This window comes from Chroicocephalus ridibundus, chromosome 2 (assembly GCF_963924245.1).
Source record: "Chroicocephalus ridibundus chromosome 2, bChrRid1.1, whole genome shotgun sequence".
NCBI lineage: Eukaryota > Metazoa > Chordata > Aves > Charadriiformes > Laridae > Chroicocephalus > Chroicocephalus ridibundus.
Window position 1 is genome coordinate 55458088 of NC_086285.1, and position 18209 is coordinate 55476296.

At 51.7% G+C, this 18209-nt stretch overlaps 1 protein-coding gene and 6 gene segments (V, D, J or C); all 7 read right to left on the reverse strand.

The window, feature by feature from the left end:
* Positions 1 to 1057: 1057 nt before the first annotated feature.
* On the reverse strand, positions 1058 to 1518 carry LOC134510644 (Ig kappa chain V-VI region NQ5-61.1.2-like; the record flags this gene model as incomplete). The annotated part of the segment is given in 2 exon segments: positions 1058 to 1365; positions 1476 to 1518. Coding segments are annotated over 2 exon segments (351 nt in total), but the record flags the coding sequence as incomplete, so codon positions are not given.
* Positions 1519 to 4731: 3213 nt separating this feature from the next.
* Positions 4732 to 5180, reverse strand: LOC134510907 (T cell receptor gamma variable 9-like; the record flags this gene model as incomplete). The annotated part of the segment is given in 2 exon segments: positions 4732 to 5033; positions 5138 to 5180. Coding segments are annotated over 2 exon segments (345 nt in total), but the record flags the coding sequence as incomplete, so codon positions are not given.
* Positions 5181 to 5551: 371 nt separating this feature from the next.
* LOC134510851 (T-cell receptor gamma chain V region V108A-like) lies at positions 5552 to 7141 on the reverse strand. The segment is given in 3 exon segments: positions 5552 to 5565; positions 6656 to 6979; positions 7099 to 7141. Coding segments are annotated over 3 exon segments (381 nt in total).
* A 1161-nt stretch (positions 7142 to 8302) lies between these two features.
* LOC134510645 (Ig kappa chain V-VI region NQ5-61.1.2-like) lies at positions 8303 to 8763 on the reverse strand (the record flags this gene model as incomplete). The annotated part of the segment is given in 2 exon segments: positions 8303 to 8610; positions 8721 to 8763. Coding segments are annotated over 2 exon segments (351 nt in total), but the record flags the coding sequence as incomplete, so codon positions are not given.
* Positions 8764 to 12149: 3386 nt separating this feature from the next.
* LOC134510646 (probable non-functional T cell receptor gamma variable 10) lies at positions 12150 to 12616 on the reverse strand (the record flags this gene model as incomplete). The annotated part of the segment is given in 2 exon segments: positions 12150 to 12454; positions 12574 to 12616. Coding segments are annotated over 2 exon segments (348 nt in total), but the record flags the coding sequence as incomplete, so codon positions are not given.
* A 1161-nt stretch (positions 12617 to 13777) lies between these two features.
* LOC134510647 (Ig kappa chain V-VI region NQ5-61.1.2-like) lies at positions 13778 to 14238 on the reverse strand (the record flags this gene model as incomplete). The annotated part of the segment is given in 2 exon segments: positions 13778 to 14085; positions 14196 to 14238. Coding segments are annotated over 2 exon segments (351 nt in total), but the record flags the coding sequence as incomplete, so codon positions are not given.
* Positions 14239 to 16371: 2133 nt separating this feature from the next.
* Positions 16372 to 18091, reverse strand: LOC134510852 (immunoglobulin kappa light chain-like). The gene is made up of 3 exons (XM_063324074.1): positions 18049 to 18091; positions 17606 to 17929; positions 16372 to 16706 (listed from the first exon to the last, which is right to left on the reverse strand). The coding sequence occupies exons 1-3, from the start codon at positions 18089 to 18091 to the stop codon at positions 16372 to 16374; spliced, it is 702 nt and encodes a 233-aa protein (XP_063180144.1).
* Between the last annotated feature and the right edge of the window lie 118 nt (positions 18092 to 18209).

Here is an 18209-nt window from a genome sequence, read left to right on the forward strand (position 1 = left end):
GTCTTCAGCAACGGGTCTTCTGTGTGCAAGCAGATGGGCCACGTTTGCAGAAAACCCTCTCCAAGCTGGCACATGATGCTAAAATTGGTTAGGCAGTTGTGGTCCTGCCTGCTTTTCAGGTGAATACGAGAAACACTGGTAAATCCTAGGATTGTGGCCCTTGAAACCTTGAGGCAGAGCCACTGAGGAAGGCAGGGCTGTGAGTGAGATCAGCTCCAGCTGCGCGTGAGGGCATGAAGCTTTCAACCTGGAGGTCACCCCAGTGGGCGGTGAGCGTGTGCCGTCACCCGCAGGGGTGCTGAGAGGCGTACAGTGCCCGAGCGGGCAGGAGGCATTCCCCCACCCCGTTAGGGACCTCCTTTTGCTGCTTCAGCTCAGTCACCCAGCTGCAGCACGCCCAAGGGCCTGGGATGCCCCCGTGCTGGTGCTGCCCTCCACCGGAGCAGACGGCGGCCATCAGCCTGCAGCAACCGCGGCAGCTGCACCACGGGGACGTGCCTCCACTCTGGTTTCGGATGCGGGAGGAAATGCACAGCCGCAGGATTTTGGGTTTGAAGCTCGGATGAGATGCAAACACTTCTTGGAAGGAAGGCTGGAAAACAAAAGGGAGCCCTGTGAGGGCTGCTGGCAGCAGCCATGGCAGAGGGGCATCTCGATGAGCGGGGCTGGTGCTGCGGGGTGCTCCCCTGTGACTGGGTCCTGGTTCGAGCGACACAGGATTAATTGCGCTTTCAGTAATTTTACTGAACTTGAGTACAACCAGGCCTTCATCTTAAGAGTCACGGTCAGTGTATTCACGCCAAAGTGACGGGGACTCTCCAGTTTCAGGACCTTACAGATAGGGGTGAGTATTGAATTGATACACTGACCGTAAACATCATCTCTTTAGACACTGCCATGCTAAATTGCTATTTCTCTTATCCTGGTGCAGAAAATCGTCAGAGAGGGCTGGAATAAGGAAGTATCGGCATTTTGGCAGATCAGCATTTTGAGCTTGCGGTTCAGAGTGCAAAAGTGCTTTTTGTACGGCTTATCTTTGCCCATCTAACGCTGTGATGCCTTCATAGAACCAATAGGCACAGTAGTAGGTGCCAGAATCCCTCGGGGTTAAATATTGTATCGTGAGACCGTAGAGGGGCTCAGTAGGATGTTTCCATACTTGAAATCTCCATGTATCACTGCTGTCATCAAACACAGGTGACTGTCCCGACACGTACAGGATCCTCTTTGGCGGCTCTCCGGGAAGCTGCCTGTACCAGTGCACGATGTTTTTGGCGCTCATTCGGCACGCCATGCTGACAGAGCTGCCAGTCACCTGCCTCTGCAGCTCTGGGGTTTGCATTGGCGCTGCCTGTGCGTCTCCACCTGGAAGGAGAAGCGGAGAAATTCTCTGAGGGGAAGAAACCACGGGATTTTGGAGCCAGGACTGCGCTCTCTGGAAATGGGAAGGAGAGGGGAGAGGAAAAAGGGCTTACGGGACCACAGCGAAGTTGCAAGAAGGACTGGGAGCAGCAACATGCTGCCTGTGTGGGTTAAACCTGGAAAGGAAATCAAGAGAGACAGGAACATTATAACGCCCTTCAGGCGGAGAAAGCATCAAATGACTGGGAGGCGGCTGTGACTCATGGGGCACATCCAATGGTCGCTCTTCAACCTGCTGCACGGAGGGGGTTAAATGTACTGACAAGCTAAACCACAGCTGCAAGAGAGCAGAAAGGACCCACAATACTTAACGTGAAACAATTTTTTTTCACCTGCGTATCCACTACATTCCTCTCTGACTTACTGCCGAGCACACCCATGAAACCTCACATTCATCAGTCCACCCTTCCCAAGGATGGTCTCCTTTGCTCAGACACCCCAAAGCTGTCCCAGAAGCACGTTTCACCAGCCTTTCCGAGAACATCCTGCCTGCTGTGGGAGCACAAATGGGATAAGTCATAGTGAACTATCATCTCTTCCTTAAGACGGCTCCAATCCATCTGGTCAGCCTTATCCATCTCCCCCAGACAGGGTGCAGTGAAGCCAGGGCGAAGCATGCACGTCTCCCAGCCACCTCTTTGCTGCCCTCTGCTCTTTCCTGTCCTTTCCCTCATTTCAGAGCCCTCACAAGGTGCCCTGCAGAGACATGAAGGCAAACGGTCACTTGGGCAGCAGCCACCGCACACCGCGCTCTTCCCTGAGAAAGATTTCTCATTTTCTCACCCAAAAGAGACAATCCACTCTCGATCTTCTCGGGCCTTTGTCAATAGCAGCGTACACAACTAAGTCTCATCTCACAACTAGTACACAAAGGTCACATTCTGCTGTGGTCCTTGGCATTGATGCATGGAATTCTGCCAGGTCCTGTAGTGTAGACATCTACAGGGAAAGAACAACAAAACAAAACCCTGTAAGCCTGGAGTTTACCGACTTGAAGATTTTGTCTTTATTAATAGTCCTCTTAGGAGTGAAAGCCAGAGAGGAAGGTTTCTTCCAAGGCAAACCAAAGCTGCAAGAAGAACGTGCAGCAACGACGTTTTCAGAGAAGACGTCTGGGCCTGTAGGAATGCAGGGAATGAACCTCAGATGGGGGACACATTACCACTGAGGAGAGGAAATGATGTGCTCAATTTGCATGAAATATTCACATGGATGTGGGGTGGGGACAGCACCGTCACATTAAGTCACATTTCGCTGTGGCTCTGCTCCCACCCGTGTGCCTGAGCAATGCTGTGTCCCCATTTCCACGTGTTCCCTGCTTTAGGTTGCAGCTTTCTCTTGCAAACGGTTTTCACAATCTGTTCTTGGGGGCCGCCTTTTCAGGTGTTGCCCAGTGCTAGAGATCTTGCCTGTCACGAGGGGTCCTAAGTGGTATCGGTGTTACAAGCAGTCATCACCAACATCACCACTGAGACAGGAGTGACCAGTGAGGAGTATCTCTAGCGTGACCAGGGCTTGAAGTCTTCCATGCTAAATCTTCAGTGCAAATAGTCTCCTGCTACGCTGTATTTGAGAAAGTATCTATAGCCGTCAAAGACAATCTGTGTTACTGTATAGTTCGGGTGTAATACCACACCCAGAGGAGTGCTCCTTTTCCCCAGCCCAGCCCATGATACCACCTGAGTTGTAGAACGCTGCAACTCTTTGTGGTTTTGTGCTGCTCTCTTTGGCCGTTATTTATACTTCCATCCTCAGCAGAAACCTGTTGGGATGTTTCAGAGGCAGGAAGGTGCAATTGTGGTTCTCTGAATTCAACGGAAAGCCTCGTGCTCAGGGTACGGGCAGCTTTCTGTACAGGCTGCCTGTGGTCTGCTAGTTCTGTGGGACCGCCAGTAGGCACAGTAGTAGGTGCCTTCATCGCTGGGGTTGACGTCATAGATGAAGAAAGTGCAGACATTTGTACCTTGCTTCCAAGAAGAGTACTTGTTCCTATAGGAATCATCATCGTAAGTGACTGGTCCTGATCCGATTAACAGAATCCGTTGGGGAGCTCTGGGGGGCGTATGTCGGTACCAATGTATATACGCAGACTGGAAGCCAGATATGCCCTCGGCTACACAGTCAATCCGTGCAGTTTTCATTTGCTCTCTGGTAACAGATGCTTGACTCTGCTTCAGAAGCACTTGTGCTCGTCCAGCTAGAAAGAAGGAGAGAAAAGAGAACAAACACTCTCAGCCTGCTGTCCATTCCCACTGCCAAATACGGGGTGCCTCCTGCCGCTGCCCCACACCGTGCCGTGCCGTGGTGACAAGGGGAACCTACGAGACCAGGCTGCAGCCAGGCCCAGGAGCAGGAGCAGCAGCATCCCGAGGGCTCTCGCTGGCGTCTGCCTCCGGGAGGAACGTGACAGCTCTCCCAGCAGGGACGCAGGGCTGCGGCTGAGCAAAGGAAATGACTCACTGGGGCATCACGCGGAGAGGCTTTCCCAGCGGCAAAAGCAGCAGGACTGAACCCTGCTAAAGGTTTACAGCCTGGTTGTAGCTTTTACACAAGCGGCACAAACTCACCTTCTCTCTCTCTCTCTCTCTCGTGCACACACACACAATTACTCTAACTGGTTTACAAAGTACTCGTGTAGTATGTGGCAAATTTTCCCATTGCTTGTAGACTAGTTGAAGGCTGCTACACAATGCCAGGGGTCAGAGACTTTTCCGCAGGTCCACTCTCAGTCAAGTTAAAGAAAACAATCAGGACATGGAGCTTAATGAATGTGAGGGCTCTCCAATGACTGCCCGTCACACAGGTTGAATGGCAAAGGCCAGGAGAATACACAGCAGCCATTTGGGAGCCCACAAGTAGCACTGCTTGTGACGGCGTCTTCTCACGGCTAAGGTGAGATGCTGCACCCAGGCTGGCATCTCCAAATGCTGAGTATTATGCAAAGAAACACAAATGCTCTACAGCCCCCCGAGGTTTAGTTTAAAATAAAGAGGGATAGGGCAAGCAAAATAGAGACAGTAGTCCGTACCATTCAAAGCCATCCTTTGGAGGCAAGGTCCCTGCTGGTTCCTCTGGAAAGAGTGGAATAACAGCTCTGCTGCTGCTGGCTGTAGTTGCGCGTCTGCAAAGCGTGCACTAGCTCAGCAGCGTCTTTGGCGTCTGGCTGCCCGTACAGTGTGCCTGATTCACAGCTGGTGGGAAAAGTTGGGTGGGGATGTTCCTGCGTCTTGTCAAACTCTTCAGGAGCTGGGTCAGAACGCAGAGCACGTCTTTGTGCACGTCCCCTATGGCTTCCTACTGCTGTGCATCCCACCTGGCACAGTAGTAGGTAGCCGAGTCCTGCAGAGTTACTTTGCTCACTCTCAGGGTGCAGACCGATTTGGCGGGGTCCTTCTCGATGCTAAACTTCCCCTCATCAGAGGGGTTTTCGAGGAAGAGCCTGGAGGACATGTAGGCAACGCGCCTGGGAGCTGCGTTGGGCCTCTTTCGGTACCAGTGAATGAAAACGTTGTTAAAGTCCGGATCGGAGACGTGGCAGTTGATGAGCACCGTTTTGCTTTGTGGCTTGGTGATGGATACGGGGCTTTGCTGCAAGACCTGTGCAGAACCGCCTGTGTGAAAGAAAGAGAAAAATGAGAGGCATGAAGCTCAGATAAGACAACGTCCCCTTTGCCACTGGCGGACGTGCAGGCAGCGGGCTGAGCAGGGCACGGACAAGAAAACCCAGCTGCCAGGAGGAAAGTGCTCAGTAGCCACATTGTCACAGCGCTCCTTACGGCTTCCTTATGGGGACAGGGTCAGGGCCAGACTCGAGGTGGGGGAGAAGCAGATCTGAGCACCACGAAACCGCCCAATGAGGCTCTGCCAGCCGCGGATGTGTTAAATAATCATGCACAAGCCACTTCCTTTGATCCACACCTAGAGAGAAGGCAACCCCCACCACAAAACACACACACTTGTGAGGAGAGAGCTCACTACTGAGGCAAACATGCATTTTTTCTTTTTTTCCCCTACGGAATTTGCTTAGATGATAAGTAAAGAGTCACTGTTCTTTTTCTTTTATTTTTTCCCCCTCAACATAAGATTTATTTGTGCTCGCTTTTAAGGTCAGTTCTTCCTATCTGGATTTTCAAGGGACATCGACTATCGGAGGATGGAAGAGATGAGATGCCCCTCGAAAGCAGGCAAAATTGCTGCCCTACATCACTGAGATCAGGAAGCATTTCTGGGAAATTGCTGCTGTGTGTTTGCTTGTACGGTCTCCTCTGGGCACCCGCTCTTGCCTGCTGCTGGAAGCAGAGCCCTGGGCTGCACCCGGCAAGGAGCCCTGTAGGGTTAAACTTTGGCTCTACCTCGCGCTGGTGGTGCAAGTCCCTTCTGCCTGTCCGTCCAGGTTAGTCACCTAAACAGCCAAGCAGCACTTGTCTGCTGTTCTGCACAACTTGTCACCCTGGCGAGTTCCTGCAGGTGAGCCCCGCCTGGCAAGCAGCGCCCTGGGCTCAGGCCACGTTTCGGCAGGAGAGAGCCGGCGCCTAAAGAGGACAAATGAGTGACTTGAGTACCCATCACCCAGTGGCAGCTCCTCTAAATGCCTCGAGCTTTTTGGGGCCGCAAGAGATCTCCTTCATCCCCTGATGAAAGGTCCTGCAAGCGGTGCTAGCTTGCAAATGGATACCATCACCCACAGCAGCTCCCAAAACTAAGCCCTGGGTGAGCAGCTCCACAGGTCTCCTTTTAACCATTGGTCCCATTCTTTTCAACCATGAATGGCACACGGGAGTCTGTGACGCAGGTTCTACCTGAAATCGCAGTTCCTACGGTCAGTGTGTGAAGTTACTCAGAACTGCAAAGGAAGCTCCTTTGAAGAGCTCCAGCACAACTCGCTGACCTTTTTCCAGGAACAACAAGGTGGAAATGGGCCCGCTTTGCGTCAAATAAATCCTTACAACCACATTGCTGACATGCCTGAGTGAAAAGGAGGAGAAGGTGGAACGGAGAGGATGGGTCAGCTATCGGAGCTTTGCACTGTGCCTTTGCTCAGCCGAAATCTCCAGCTTTTGGCAGCTGATGCTTCCACGGTGTCGGTCAGCCCCGAGCATGTCCTACTTCTCCAGAGCGTGCGCCTGAGGCCAGGCAGCTCATCCACGCTGGGGGATGGGAGTCGGGATCTTTCAAGTTGTTTGTGGTTGAGACGCTGAGGCAGTATTTGTCTCGGTGATCTCAGAGCTCCTACCACAGTGATCGTACCAGTAGGCGCAATAGTAGGTAGCAGTGTCGTCTGGAGTGACATCGTTTATTGTAAGAATACACAGTTTCTGGCTAGAATCTTTTTCAACCCTGTACCTGCGTTCTTGGAAGCCCTCATCTACTACTTTTGTCGTCCCTGATAAGTAGAGAATCCTCTCTGGAGCTTTATTCGCCTTCTGTTGATACCAGTGTATGGTGGCACCATCAAAATTTACAGAGACGTCTTTAAAGTGACATTCCAGACGCACACTTCCTTTAGACTTGGTGAGAGAGAGTGGGCTCTGCACGGGAATTTCTTGTGCAAATCCACCTAGGAAAAAAAAGAGGAGAAATGGTGTCATGAGCTGGAATTCAGGGCTTTGGGAAGACGCCTGCTAGCAGAGCCGTGTGTGCCTGTGAGGGAAGGTAAGAAAACAAGGAAGCACTTACAAGACCAAGCGGCTGTGGAGACAAGCGCTGCCAGCAGCAGCATGTTTGCTGGTCACGCTCTGCTGGCGTTGAGAGTCAGAGGAGGGTGCAAGGGAGCGGAGACGGGGACTGGGCTGTGTGGGAGGAGCAGGTGACTCTCTTGAGCAGTCTTCAGCAATGGGTCTTCTGTGTGCAAGCAGATGGGGCACGTTTGCAGAAAACCCTCTCCAAGCTGGCACATGATGCTAAAAATGGTTAGGCAGTTGTGGTCCTGCCTGCTTTTCTGGTGAATAGGAGAAACACTGGTAAATCCTGGGATTGTGGCCCTTGAAACCTTGAGGCAGAGCCACTGAGGAAGGCAGGGCTGTGAGTGAGATCAGCTCCAGCTGCGCGTGAGGGCATGAAGCTTTCAACCTGGAGGTCACCCCAGTGGGCGGTGAGCGTGTGCCGTCACCCGCAGGGGTGCTGAGAGGCGTACAGTGCCCGAGCGGGCAGGAGGCATTCCCCCACCCCGTTAGGGACCTCCTTTTGCTGCTTCAGCTCAGTCACCCAGCTGCAGCACGCCCAAGGGCCTGGGATGCCCCCGTGCTGGTGCTGCCCTCCACCGGAGCAGACGGCGGCCATCAGCCTGCAGCAACCGGGGCAGCTGCACCACGGGGACGTGCCTCCACTCTGGTTTCGGATGCGGGAGGAAATGCACAGCCGCAGGATTTTGGGTTTGAAGCTCGGATGAGATGCAAACACTTCTTGGAAGGAAGGCTGGAAAACAAAAGGGAGCCCTGTGAGGGCTGCTGGCAGCAGCCATGGCAGAGGGGCATCTCGATGAGCGGGGCTGGTGCTGCGGGGTGCTCCCCTGTGACTGGGTCCTGGTTCGAGCGACACAGGATTAATTGCGCTTTCAGTAATTTTACTGAACTTGAGTACAACCAGGCCTTCATCTTAAGAGTCACGGTCAGTGTATTCACGCCAAAGTGACGGGGACTCTCCAGTTTCAGGACCTTACAGATAGGGGTGAGTATTGAATTGATACACTGACCGTAAACATCATCTCTTTAGCCATTGCCATGCTAAATTGCTATTTCTCTTATCCTGGTGCAGAAAATCGTCAGAGAGGGCTGGAATAAGGAAGTATCGGCATTTTGGCAGATCAGCATTTTGAGCTTGCGGTTCAGAGTGCAAAAGTGCTTTTTTGTACGGCTTATCTTTGCCCATCTAACGCTGTGATGCCTTCATAGAACCAATAGGCACAGTAGTAGGTGCCAGAATCCCTCGGGGTTAAATATTGTATCGTGAGACTGTACAGGGGCTCAGCAGGATGTTTCCGAACTTGAAATCTCCTTGTATCACTGCTGTCATCAAACACAGGTGACTGTCCCGACACGTACAGGATCCTCTTTGGCGGCTCTCCGGGAAGCTGCTTGTACCAGTGCACGATGGTTTTGGCGCTCATTCGGCACGCCATGCTGGCAGAGCTGCCAGTCACCTGCCTCTGCAGCTCTGGGGTTTGCACTGGCACTGCCTGTGCGTCTCCACCTGGAAGGAGAAGTGGAGAAATTCTCTGAGGGGAAGAAACCACGGGATTTTGGAGCCAGGACTGCGCTCTCTGGAAATGGGAAGGAGAGGGGAGAGGAAAAAGGGCTTACGGGACCACAGTGAAGTTGCAAGAAGGACTGGGAGCAGCAACATGCTGCCTCTGTGGGTTAAACCTGGAAAGGAAATCAAGAGTGACAGGAACATTATAACGCCCTTCAGGCGGAGAAAGCATCAAATGACTGGGAGGCGGCTGTGACTCATGGGGCACATCCAGTGGTCGCTCTTCAACCTGCTGCACGGAGGGGGTTAAACTTACTGACAAGCTAAACCACAGCTGCAAGAGAGCAGAAAGGACCCACAATACTTAACGTGAAACAATTTTTTTTCACCTGCGTATCCACTACATTCCTCTCTGACTTACTGCCGAGCACACCCATGAAACCTCACATTCATCAGTCCACCCTTCCCAAGGATGGTCTCCTTTGCTCAGACACCCCAAAGCTGTCCCAGAAGCACGTTTCACCAGCCTTTCCGAGAACATCCTGCCTGCTGTGGGAGCACAAATGGGATAAGTCATAGTGAACTATCATCTCTTCCTTAAGACGGCTCCAATCCATCTGGTCAGCCTTATCCATCTCCCCCAGACAGGGTGCAGTGAAGCCAGGGCGAAGCATGCACGTCTCCCAGCCACCTCTTTGCTGCCCTCTGCTCTTTCCTGTCCTTTCCCTCATTTCAGAGCCCTCACAAGGTGCCCTGCAGAGACATGAAGGCAAACGGTCACTTGGGCAGCAGCCACCGCACACCGCGCTCTTCCCTGAGAAAGATTTCTCATTTTCTCACCCAAAAGAGACAATCCACTCTCGATCTTCTCGGACCTTTGTCAATAGCAGCGTACACAACTAAGTCTCATCTCACAACTAGTACACAAAGGTCACATTCTGCTGTGGTCCTTGGCATTGATGCATGGAATTCTGCCAGGTCCTGTAGTGTAGACATCTACAGGGAAAGAACAACAAAACAAAACCCCGTAAGCCTGGAGTTTACCGACTTGAAGATTTTGTCTTTATTAATAGTCCTCTTAGGAGTGAAAGCCAGAGAGGAAGGTTTCTTCCAAGGCAAACCAAAGCTGCAAGAAGAACGTGCAGCAACGACGTTTTCAGAGAAGACGTCTGGGCCTGTAGGAATGCAGGGAATGAACCTCAGATGGGGGACACATTACCACTGAGGAGAGGAAATGATGTGCTCAATTTGCATGAAATATTCACATGGATGTGGGGTGGGGACAGCACCATCACATTAAGTCACATTTCGCTGTGGCTCTGCTCCCACCCGTGTGCCTGAGCAATGCTGTGTCCCCATTTCCACGTGTTCCCTGCTTTAGGTTGCAGCTTTCTCTTGTAAACGGTTTTCACAATCTGTTCTTGGGGGCCGCCTTTTCAGGTGTTGCCCAGTGTTAGAGATCTTGCCTGTCACGAGGGGTCCTAAGTGGTATCGGTGTTACAAGCAGTCATCACCAACATCACCACTGAGACAGGAGTGACCAGTGAGGAGTACCTCTAGCGTGACCAGGGCTTGAAGTCTTCCATGCTAAATCTTCAGTGCAAATAGTCTCCTGCTACGCTGTAATTGAGAAAGTATCTATAGCCGTCAAAGACAATCTGTGTTACTGTATAGTTCGGGTGTAATACCACACCCAGAGGAGTGCTCCTTTTCCCCAGCCCAGCCCATGATACCACCTGAGTTGTAGAAAGCTGCAACGCTTTGTGGTTTTGTGCCGCTCTCTTTGGCTGTTATTTATACTTCCATCCTCAGCAGAAACCTGATGGGATGTTTCAGAGGCAGGAAGGTGCAATTGTGGTTCTCTGAATTCAACGGAAGGCCTCGTGCTCAGGGTACGGGCAGCTTTCTGTACAGGCTGCCTGTGGTCTGCTAGTTCTGTGGGACCGCCAGTAGGCACAGTAGTAGGTGCCTTCATCGCTGGGGTTGACGTCATAGATGGAGAAAGTGCAGACATTTGTACCTTGCTTCCAAGAAGAGTACTTGTTCCTATAGGAATCATCATCATAAGTGACTTGTCTTGATCCGATTAACAGAATCCGTTGGGGAGCTCTGGGGGGCATGTGTCGGTACCAATGTATATACGCAGACTGGAAGTCAGATATGCCCTCGGCTACACAGTCAATCTGTGCAGGTTCAGTTTTCCCTGTGGTAACAGATGCTTGACTCTGCTTCAGAAGCACTTGTGCTCGTCCAGCTAGAAAGAAGGAGAGAAACCAGAATAAACACTTATCTTTCCCCATCTAACTCTGTGATGCCCTGATAAAACCGACAGGCACAGTAGCAAGTGCCAGAATCCCTTGGCATTAAAGAATCTATGGTGAGACCATAGAGGGGCTCTGTTGGAGGCTTCTGAGCTTGAAATCTTCGTCTCTTGCCGCTGTCATCGAAAGCTGGAGACTGTTCTGACATGTACAGAATCCTCTTCGGTGGCTCTCCAGGAAGCTGCTTGTACCAGTGTATGGTGGCTTCAGAATTCATTTCGCACGCTGTGCTGGCAGACCTCCTTTTCACTTGCCTCTGCAGCTCCGGGGTTTGCACTGGCGCTGCCTGTGCATCTCCACCTGGAAGGAGAAGCAGAGAAATTCTCTGAGGGGAAGAAATTGGGATTTTGGAGCCAGGACTCTGCTCTCTCCATAAATGGGAAGGAGAGGGGAGAGGAAAAAGGGCTTACGGGACCACAATGAGGTTGCAAGAAGGACTGGGAGCAGCAACATGCTGCCTCTGTGGGTTAAACCTGGAAATGAAATTAATAGAGACAGGAACACTATAAAGGTGGAGAAAGCACCAAATGACTGGGAGAAGGCTGTGACTCACTTGGAACATCCAATGGTCGTCCTTCAAACTGCTACCTCCCCCTGTCCTCCCTCCCTTCCAGCGCTTCCTTGTTGTCAGCTCAGACTGTATTTGGGAAGGCATCTATATCCTCCAACGATGATCTGTGTCATTGTCTAAATTCAGCCGTCATTTCCATCACCCAGAGGAGTGGCCTTTTCCCCAGCCCAGCCCAGTTGCAGCACCCTGCATTTCTGTGCCACTCTCTTTGGCCGTTATTTATACTTCCATCCTCAGCAGAAACCTGTTGGGATGTTTCAGAGGCAGGAAGGTGCAATTGTGGTTCTCTGAATTCAACGGAAAGCCTCGTGCTCAGGGTACGGGCAGCTTTCTGTACAGGCTGCCTGTGGTCTGCTAGTTCTGTGGGACCGCCAGTAGGCACAGTAGTAGGTGCCTTCATCGCTGGGGTTGACGTCATAAATGAAGAAAGTGCAGACATTTGTACCTAGCTTTTGGCAGCTGATGCTTCCACGGTGTCGGTCAGCCCCGAGCATGTCCTACTTCTCCAGAGCGTGCGCCTGAGGCCAGGCAGCTCATCCACGCTGGGGGATGGGAGTCGGGATCTTTCAAGTTGTTTGTGGTTGAGACGCTGAGGCAGTATTTGTCTCGGTGATCTCAGAGCTCCTACCACAGTGATCGTACCAGTAGGCGCAATAGTAGGTAGCGGTGTCGTCTGGAGTGACATCGTTTATTGTAAGAATACACAGTTTCTGGCTAGAATCTTTTTCAACCCTGTACCTGCGTTCTTGGAAGCCCTCATCTACTACTTTTGTCGTCCCTGATAAGTAGAGAATCCTCTCTGGAGCTTTATTCGCCTTCTGTTGATACCAGTGTATGTAGGTGCTATCAAAATTTACAGAGACGTCTTTAAAGTGACATTCCAGATACACACTTCCTTTAGACTTGGTGAGAGAGAGTGGGCTCTGCACGGGAATTTCTTGTGCAAATCCACCTAGGAAAAAAAAGAGGAGAAATGGTGTCATGAGCTGGAATTCAGGGCTTTGGGAAGATGCCTGCTAGCAGAGCCGTGTGTGCCTGTGAGAGAAGGTAAGCAAACAAGGAAGCACTTACACGACCAAGCGGCTGTGGAGACAAGCGCTGCCAGCAGCAGCATGTTTGCTGGTCACGCTCTGCTGGCGTTGAGAGTCAGAGGAGGGTGCAAGGGAGCGGAGACGGGGACTGGGCTGTGTGGGAGGAGCAGGGGACTCTCTTGAGCAGTCTTCAGCAACGGGTCTTCTGTGTGCAAGCAGATGGGCCACGTTTGCAGAAAACCCTCTCCAAGCTGGCACATGATGCTAAAATTGGTTAGGCAGTTGTGGTCCTGCCTGCTTTTCAGGTGAATACGAGAAACACTGGTAAATCCTAGGATTGTGGCCCTTGAAACCTTGAGGCAGAGCCACTGAGGAAGGAAGGGCTGTGAGTGAGATCAGCTCCAGCTGCGCGTGAGGGCATGAAGCTTTCAACCTGGAGGTCACCCCAGTGGGCGGTGAGCGTGTGCCGTCACCCGCAGGGGTGCTGAGAGGCGTACAGTGCCCGAGCGGGCAGGAGGCATTCCCCCATCCCGTCAGGGACCTCCTTTTGCTGCTTCAGCTCAGTCACCCAGCTGCAGCACGCCCAAGGGCCTGGGATGCCCCCGTGCTGGTGCTGCCCTCCACCGGAGCAGACGGCGGCCATCAGCCTGCAGCAACCGCGGCAGCTGCACCACGGGGACGTGCCTCCACTCTGGTTTCGGATGCGGGAGGAAATGCACAGCCGCAGGATTTTGGGTTTGAAGCTCGGATGAGATGCAAACACTTCTTGGAAGGAAGGCTGGAAAACAAAAGGGAGCCCTGTGAGGGCTGCTGGCAGCAGCCATGGCAGAGGGGCATCTCGATGAGCGGGGCTGGTGCTGCGGGGTGCTCCCCTGTGACTGGGTCCTGGTTCGAGCGACACAGGATTAATTGCGCTTTCAGTAATTTTACTGAACTTGAGTACAACCAGGCCTTCATCTTAAGAGTCACGGTCAGTGTATTCACGCCAAAGTGACGGGGACTCTCCAGTTTCAGGACCTTACAGATAGGGGTGAGTATTGAATTGATACACTGACCGTAAACATCATCTCTTTAGCCATTGCCATGCTAAATTGCTATTTCTCTTATCCTGGTGCAGAAAATCGTCAGGGAGGGGTGGAATAAGGAAGTATCGGCATTTTGGCAGATCAGCATTTTGAGCTTGCGGTTCAGAGTGCAAAAGTGCTTTTTTGTACGGCTTATCTTTGCCCATCTAACGCTGTGATGCCTTCATAGAACCAAGAGGCACAGTAGTAGGTGCCAGAATCCCTCGGGGTTAAATATTGTATCGTGAGACCGTAGAGGGGCTCAGTAGGATGTTTCCATACTTGAAATCTCCTTGTATCACTGCTGTCATCAAACACAGGTGACTGTCCCGACACGTACAGGATCCTCTTTGGCGGCTCTCCGGGAAGCTGCTTGTACCAGTGCACGATGGTTTTGGCGCTCATTCGGCACGCCATGCTGGCAGAGCTGCCAGTCACCTGCCTCTGCAGCTCTGGGGTTTGCACTGGCACTGCCTGTGCGTCTCCACCTGGAAGGAGAAGTGGAGAAATTCTCTGAGGGGAAGAAACCACGGGATTTTGGAGCCAGGACTGCGCTCTCTGGAAATGGGAAGGAGAGGGGAGAGGAAAAAGGGCTTACGGGACCACAGTGAAGTTGCAAGAAGGACTGGGAGCAGCAACATGCTGCCTCTGTGGGTTAAACCTGGAAAGGAAATCAAGAGTGACAGGAACATTATAACGCCCTTCAGGCGGAGAAAGCATCAAATGACTGGGAGGCGGCTGTGACTCATGGGGCACATCCAATGGTCGCTCTTCAACCTGCTGCACGGAGGGGGTTAAACTTACTGACAAGCTAAACCACAGCTGCAAGAGAGCAGAAAGGACCCACAATACTTAACGTGAAACAATTTTTTTTCACCTGCGTATCCACTACATTCCTCTCTGACTTACTGCCGAGCACACCCATGAAACCTCACATTCATCAGTCCACCCTTCCCAAGGATGGTCTCCTTTGCTCAGACACCCCAAAGCTGTCCCAGAAGCACGTTTCACCAGCCTTTCCGAGAACATCCTGCCTGCTGTGGGAGCACAAATGGGATAAGTCATAGTGAACTATCATCTCTTCCTTAAGACGGCTCCAATCCATCTGGTCAGCCTTATCCATCTCCCCCAGACAGGGTGCAGTGAAGCCAGGGCGAAGCATGCACGTCTCCCAGCCACCTCTTTGCTGCCCTCTGCTCTTTCCTGTCCTTTCCCTCATTTCAGAGCCCTCACAAGGTGCCCTGCAGAGACATGAAGGCAAACGGTCACTTGGGCAGCAGCCACCGCACACCGCGCTCTTCCCTGAGAAAGATTTCTCATTTTCTCACCCAAAAGAGACAATCCACTCTCGATCTTCTCGGACCTTTGTCAATAGCAGCGTACACAACTAAGTCTCATCTCACAACTAGTACACAAAGGTCACATTCTGCTGTGGTCCTTGGCATTGATGCATGGAATTCTGCCAGGTCCTGTAGTGTAGACATCTACAGGGAAAGAACAACAAAACAAAACCCCGTAAGCCTGGAGTTTACCGACTTGAAGATTTTGTCTTTATTAATAGTCCTCTTAGGAGTGAAAGCCAGAGAGGAAGGTTTCTTCCAAGGCAAACCAAAGCTGCAAGAAGAACGTGCAGCAACGACGTTTTCAGAGAAGACGTCTGGGCCTGTAGGAATGCAGGGAATGAACCTCAGATGGGGGACACATTACCACTGAGGAGAGGAAATGATGTGCTCAATTTGCATGAAATATTCACATGGATGTGGGGTGGGGACAGCACCATCACATTAAGTCACATTTCGCTGTGGCTCTGCTCCCACCCGTGTGCCTGAGCAATGCTGTGTCCCCATTTCCACGTGTTCCCTGCTTTAGGTTGCAGCTTTCTCTTGTAAACGGTTTTCACAATCTGTTCTTGGGGGCCGCCTTTTCAGGTGTTGCCCAGTGTTAGAGATCTTGCCTGTCACGAGGGGTCCTAAGTGGTATCGGTGTTACAAGCAGTCATCACCAACATCACCACTGAGACAGGAGTGACCAGTGAGGAGTACCTCTAGCGTGACCAGGGCTTGAAGTCTTCCATGCTAAATCTTCAGTGCAAATAGTCTCCTGCTACGCTGTAATTGAGAAAGTATCTATAGCCGTCAAAGACAATCTGTGTTACTGTATAGTTCGGGTGTAATACCACACCCAGAGGAGTGCTCCTTTTCCCCAGCCCAGCCCATGATACCACCTGAGTTGTAGAAAGCTGCAACGCTTTGTGGTTTTGTGCCGCTCTCTTTGGCTGTTATTTATACTTCCATCCTCAGCAGAAACCTGTTGGGATGTTTCAGAGGCAGGAAGGTGCAATTGTGGTTCTCTGAATTCAACGGAAGGCCTCGTGCTCAGGGTACGGGCAGCTTTCTGTACAGGCTGCCTGTGGTCTGCTAGTTCTGTGGGACCGCCAGTAGGCACAGTAGTAGGTGCCTTCATCGCTGGGGTTGACGTCATAGATGGAGAAAGTGCAGACATTTGTACCTTGCTTCCAAGAAGAGTACTTGTTCCTATAGGAATCATCATCATAAGTGACTTGTCTTGATCCGATTAACAGAATCCGTTGGGGAGCTCTGGGGGGCATGTGTCGGTACCAATGTATATACGCAGACTGGAAGTCAGATATGCCCTCGGCTACACAGTCAATCTGTGCAGGTTCAGTTTTCCCTGTGGTAACAGATGCTTGACTCTGCTTCAGAAGCACTTGTGCTCGTCCAGCTAGAAAGAAGGAGAGAAACCAGAATAAACACTTATCTTTCCCCATCTAACTCTGTGATGCCCTGATAAAACCGACAGGCACAGTAGCAAGTGCCAGAATCCCTTGGCATTAAAGAATCTATGGTGAGACCATAGAGGGGCTCTGTTGGAGGCTTCTGAGCTTGAAATCTTCGTCTCTTGCCGCTGTCATCGAAAGCTGGAGACTGTTCTGACATGTACAGAATCCTCTTCGGTGGCTCTCCAGGAAGCTGCTTGTACCAGTGTATGGTGGCTTCAGAATTCATTTCGCACGCTGTGCTGGCAGACCTCCTTTTCACTTGCCTCTGCAGCTCCGGGGTTTGCACTGGCGCTGCCTGTGCATCTCCACCTGGAAGGAGAAGCAGAGAAATTCTCTGAGGGGAAGAAATTGGGATTTTGGAGCCAGGACTCTGCTCTCTCCATAAATGGGAAGGAGAGGGGAGAGGAAAAAGGGCTTACGGGACCACAATGAGGTTGCAAGAAGGACTGGGAGCAGCAACATGCTGCCTCTGTGGGTTAAACCTGGAAATGAAATTAATAGAGACAGGAACACTATAAAGGTGGAGAATGCATCAAATGACTGGGAGAAGGCTGTGACTCACTTGGAACATCCAATGGTCGTCCTTCAAACTGCTACCTCCCCCTGTCCTCCCTCCCTTCCAGCGCTTCCTTGTTGTCAGCTCAGACTGTATTTGGGAAGGCATCTATATCCTCCAACGATGATCTGTGTCATTGTCTAAATTCAGCCGTCATTTCCATCACCCAGAGGAGTGGCCTTTTCCCCAGCCCAGCCCAGTTGCAGCACCCTGCATTTCTGTGCCACTCTCTTTGGCCGTTATTTATACTTCCATCCTCAGCAGAAACCTGTTGGGATGTTTCAGAGGCAGGAAGGTGCAATTGTGGTTCTCTGAATTCAACGGAAAGCCTCGTGCTCAGGGTACGGGCAGCTTTCTGTACAGGCTGCCTGTGGTCTGCTAGTTCTGTGGGACCGCCAGTAGGCACAGTAGTAGGTGCCTTCATCGCTGGGGTTGACGTCATAAATGAAGAAAGTGCAGACATTTGTACCTAGCTTTTGGCAGCTGATGCTTCCACGGTGTCGGTCAGCCCCAAGCATGTCCTACTTCTCCAGAGCGTGCGCCTGAGGCCAGGCAGCTCATCCACGCTGGGGGATGGGAGTCGGGATCTTTCAAGTTGTTTGTGGTTGAGACGCTGAGGCAGTATTTGTCTCGGTGATCTCAGAGCTCCTACCACAGTGATCGTACCAGTAGGCGCAATAGTAGGTAGCGCTGTCGTCTGGAGTGACATTGTTTATTGTAAGAATACACACTTTCTGGCTAGAATCTTTTTCAACCCTGTACCTGCGTTCTTGGAAGCCCTCATCTACTACTTTTCTCGTCCCTGATAAGTAGAGAATCCTCTCTGGAGCTTTATTCGCCTTCTGTTGATACCAGTGTATGTAGGTGTCATCAAAATTTACAGAGACATCTTTAAAGTGACATTCCAGACGCACACTTCCTTTAGACTTGGTGAGAGAGAGTGGGCTCTGCACGGGAATTTCTTGTGCAAATCCACCTAGGAAAAAAAAGAGGAGAAATGGTGTCATGAGCTGGAATTCAGGGCTTTGGGAAGATGCCTGCTAGCAGAGCCGTGTGTGCCTGTGAGGGAAGGTAAGAAAACAAGGAAGCACTTACAAGACCAAGCGGCTGTGGAGACAAGCGCTGCCAGCAGCAGCATGTCTGCTGGTCACGCTCTGCTGGCGTTGAGAGTCAGAGGAGGGTGCAAGGGAGCGGAGACGGGGACTGGGCTGTGTGGGAGGAGCAGGTGACTCTCTTGAGCAGTCTTCAGCAACGGG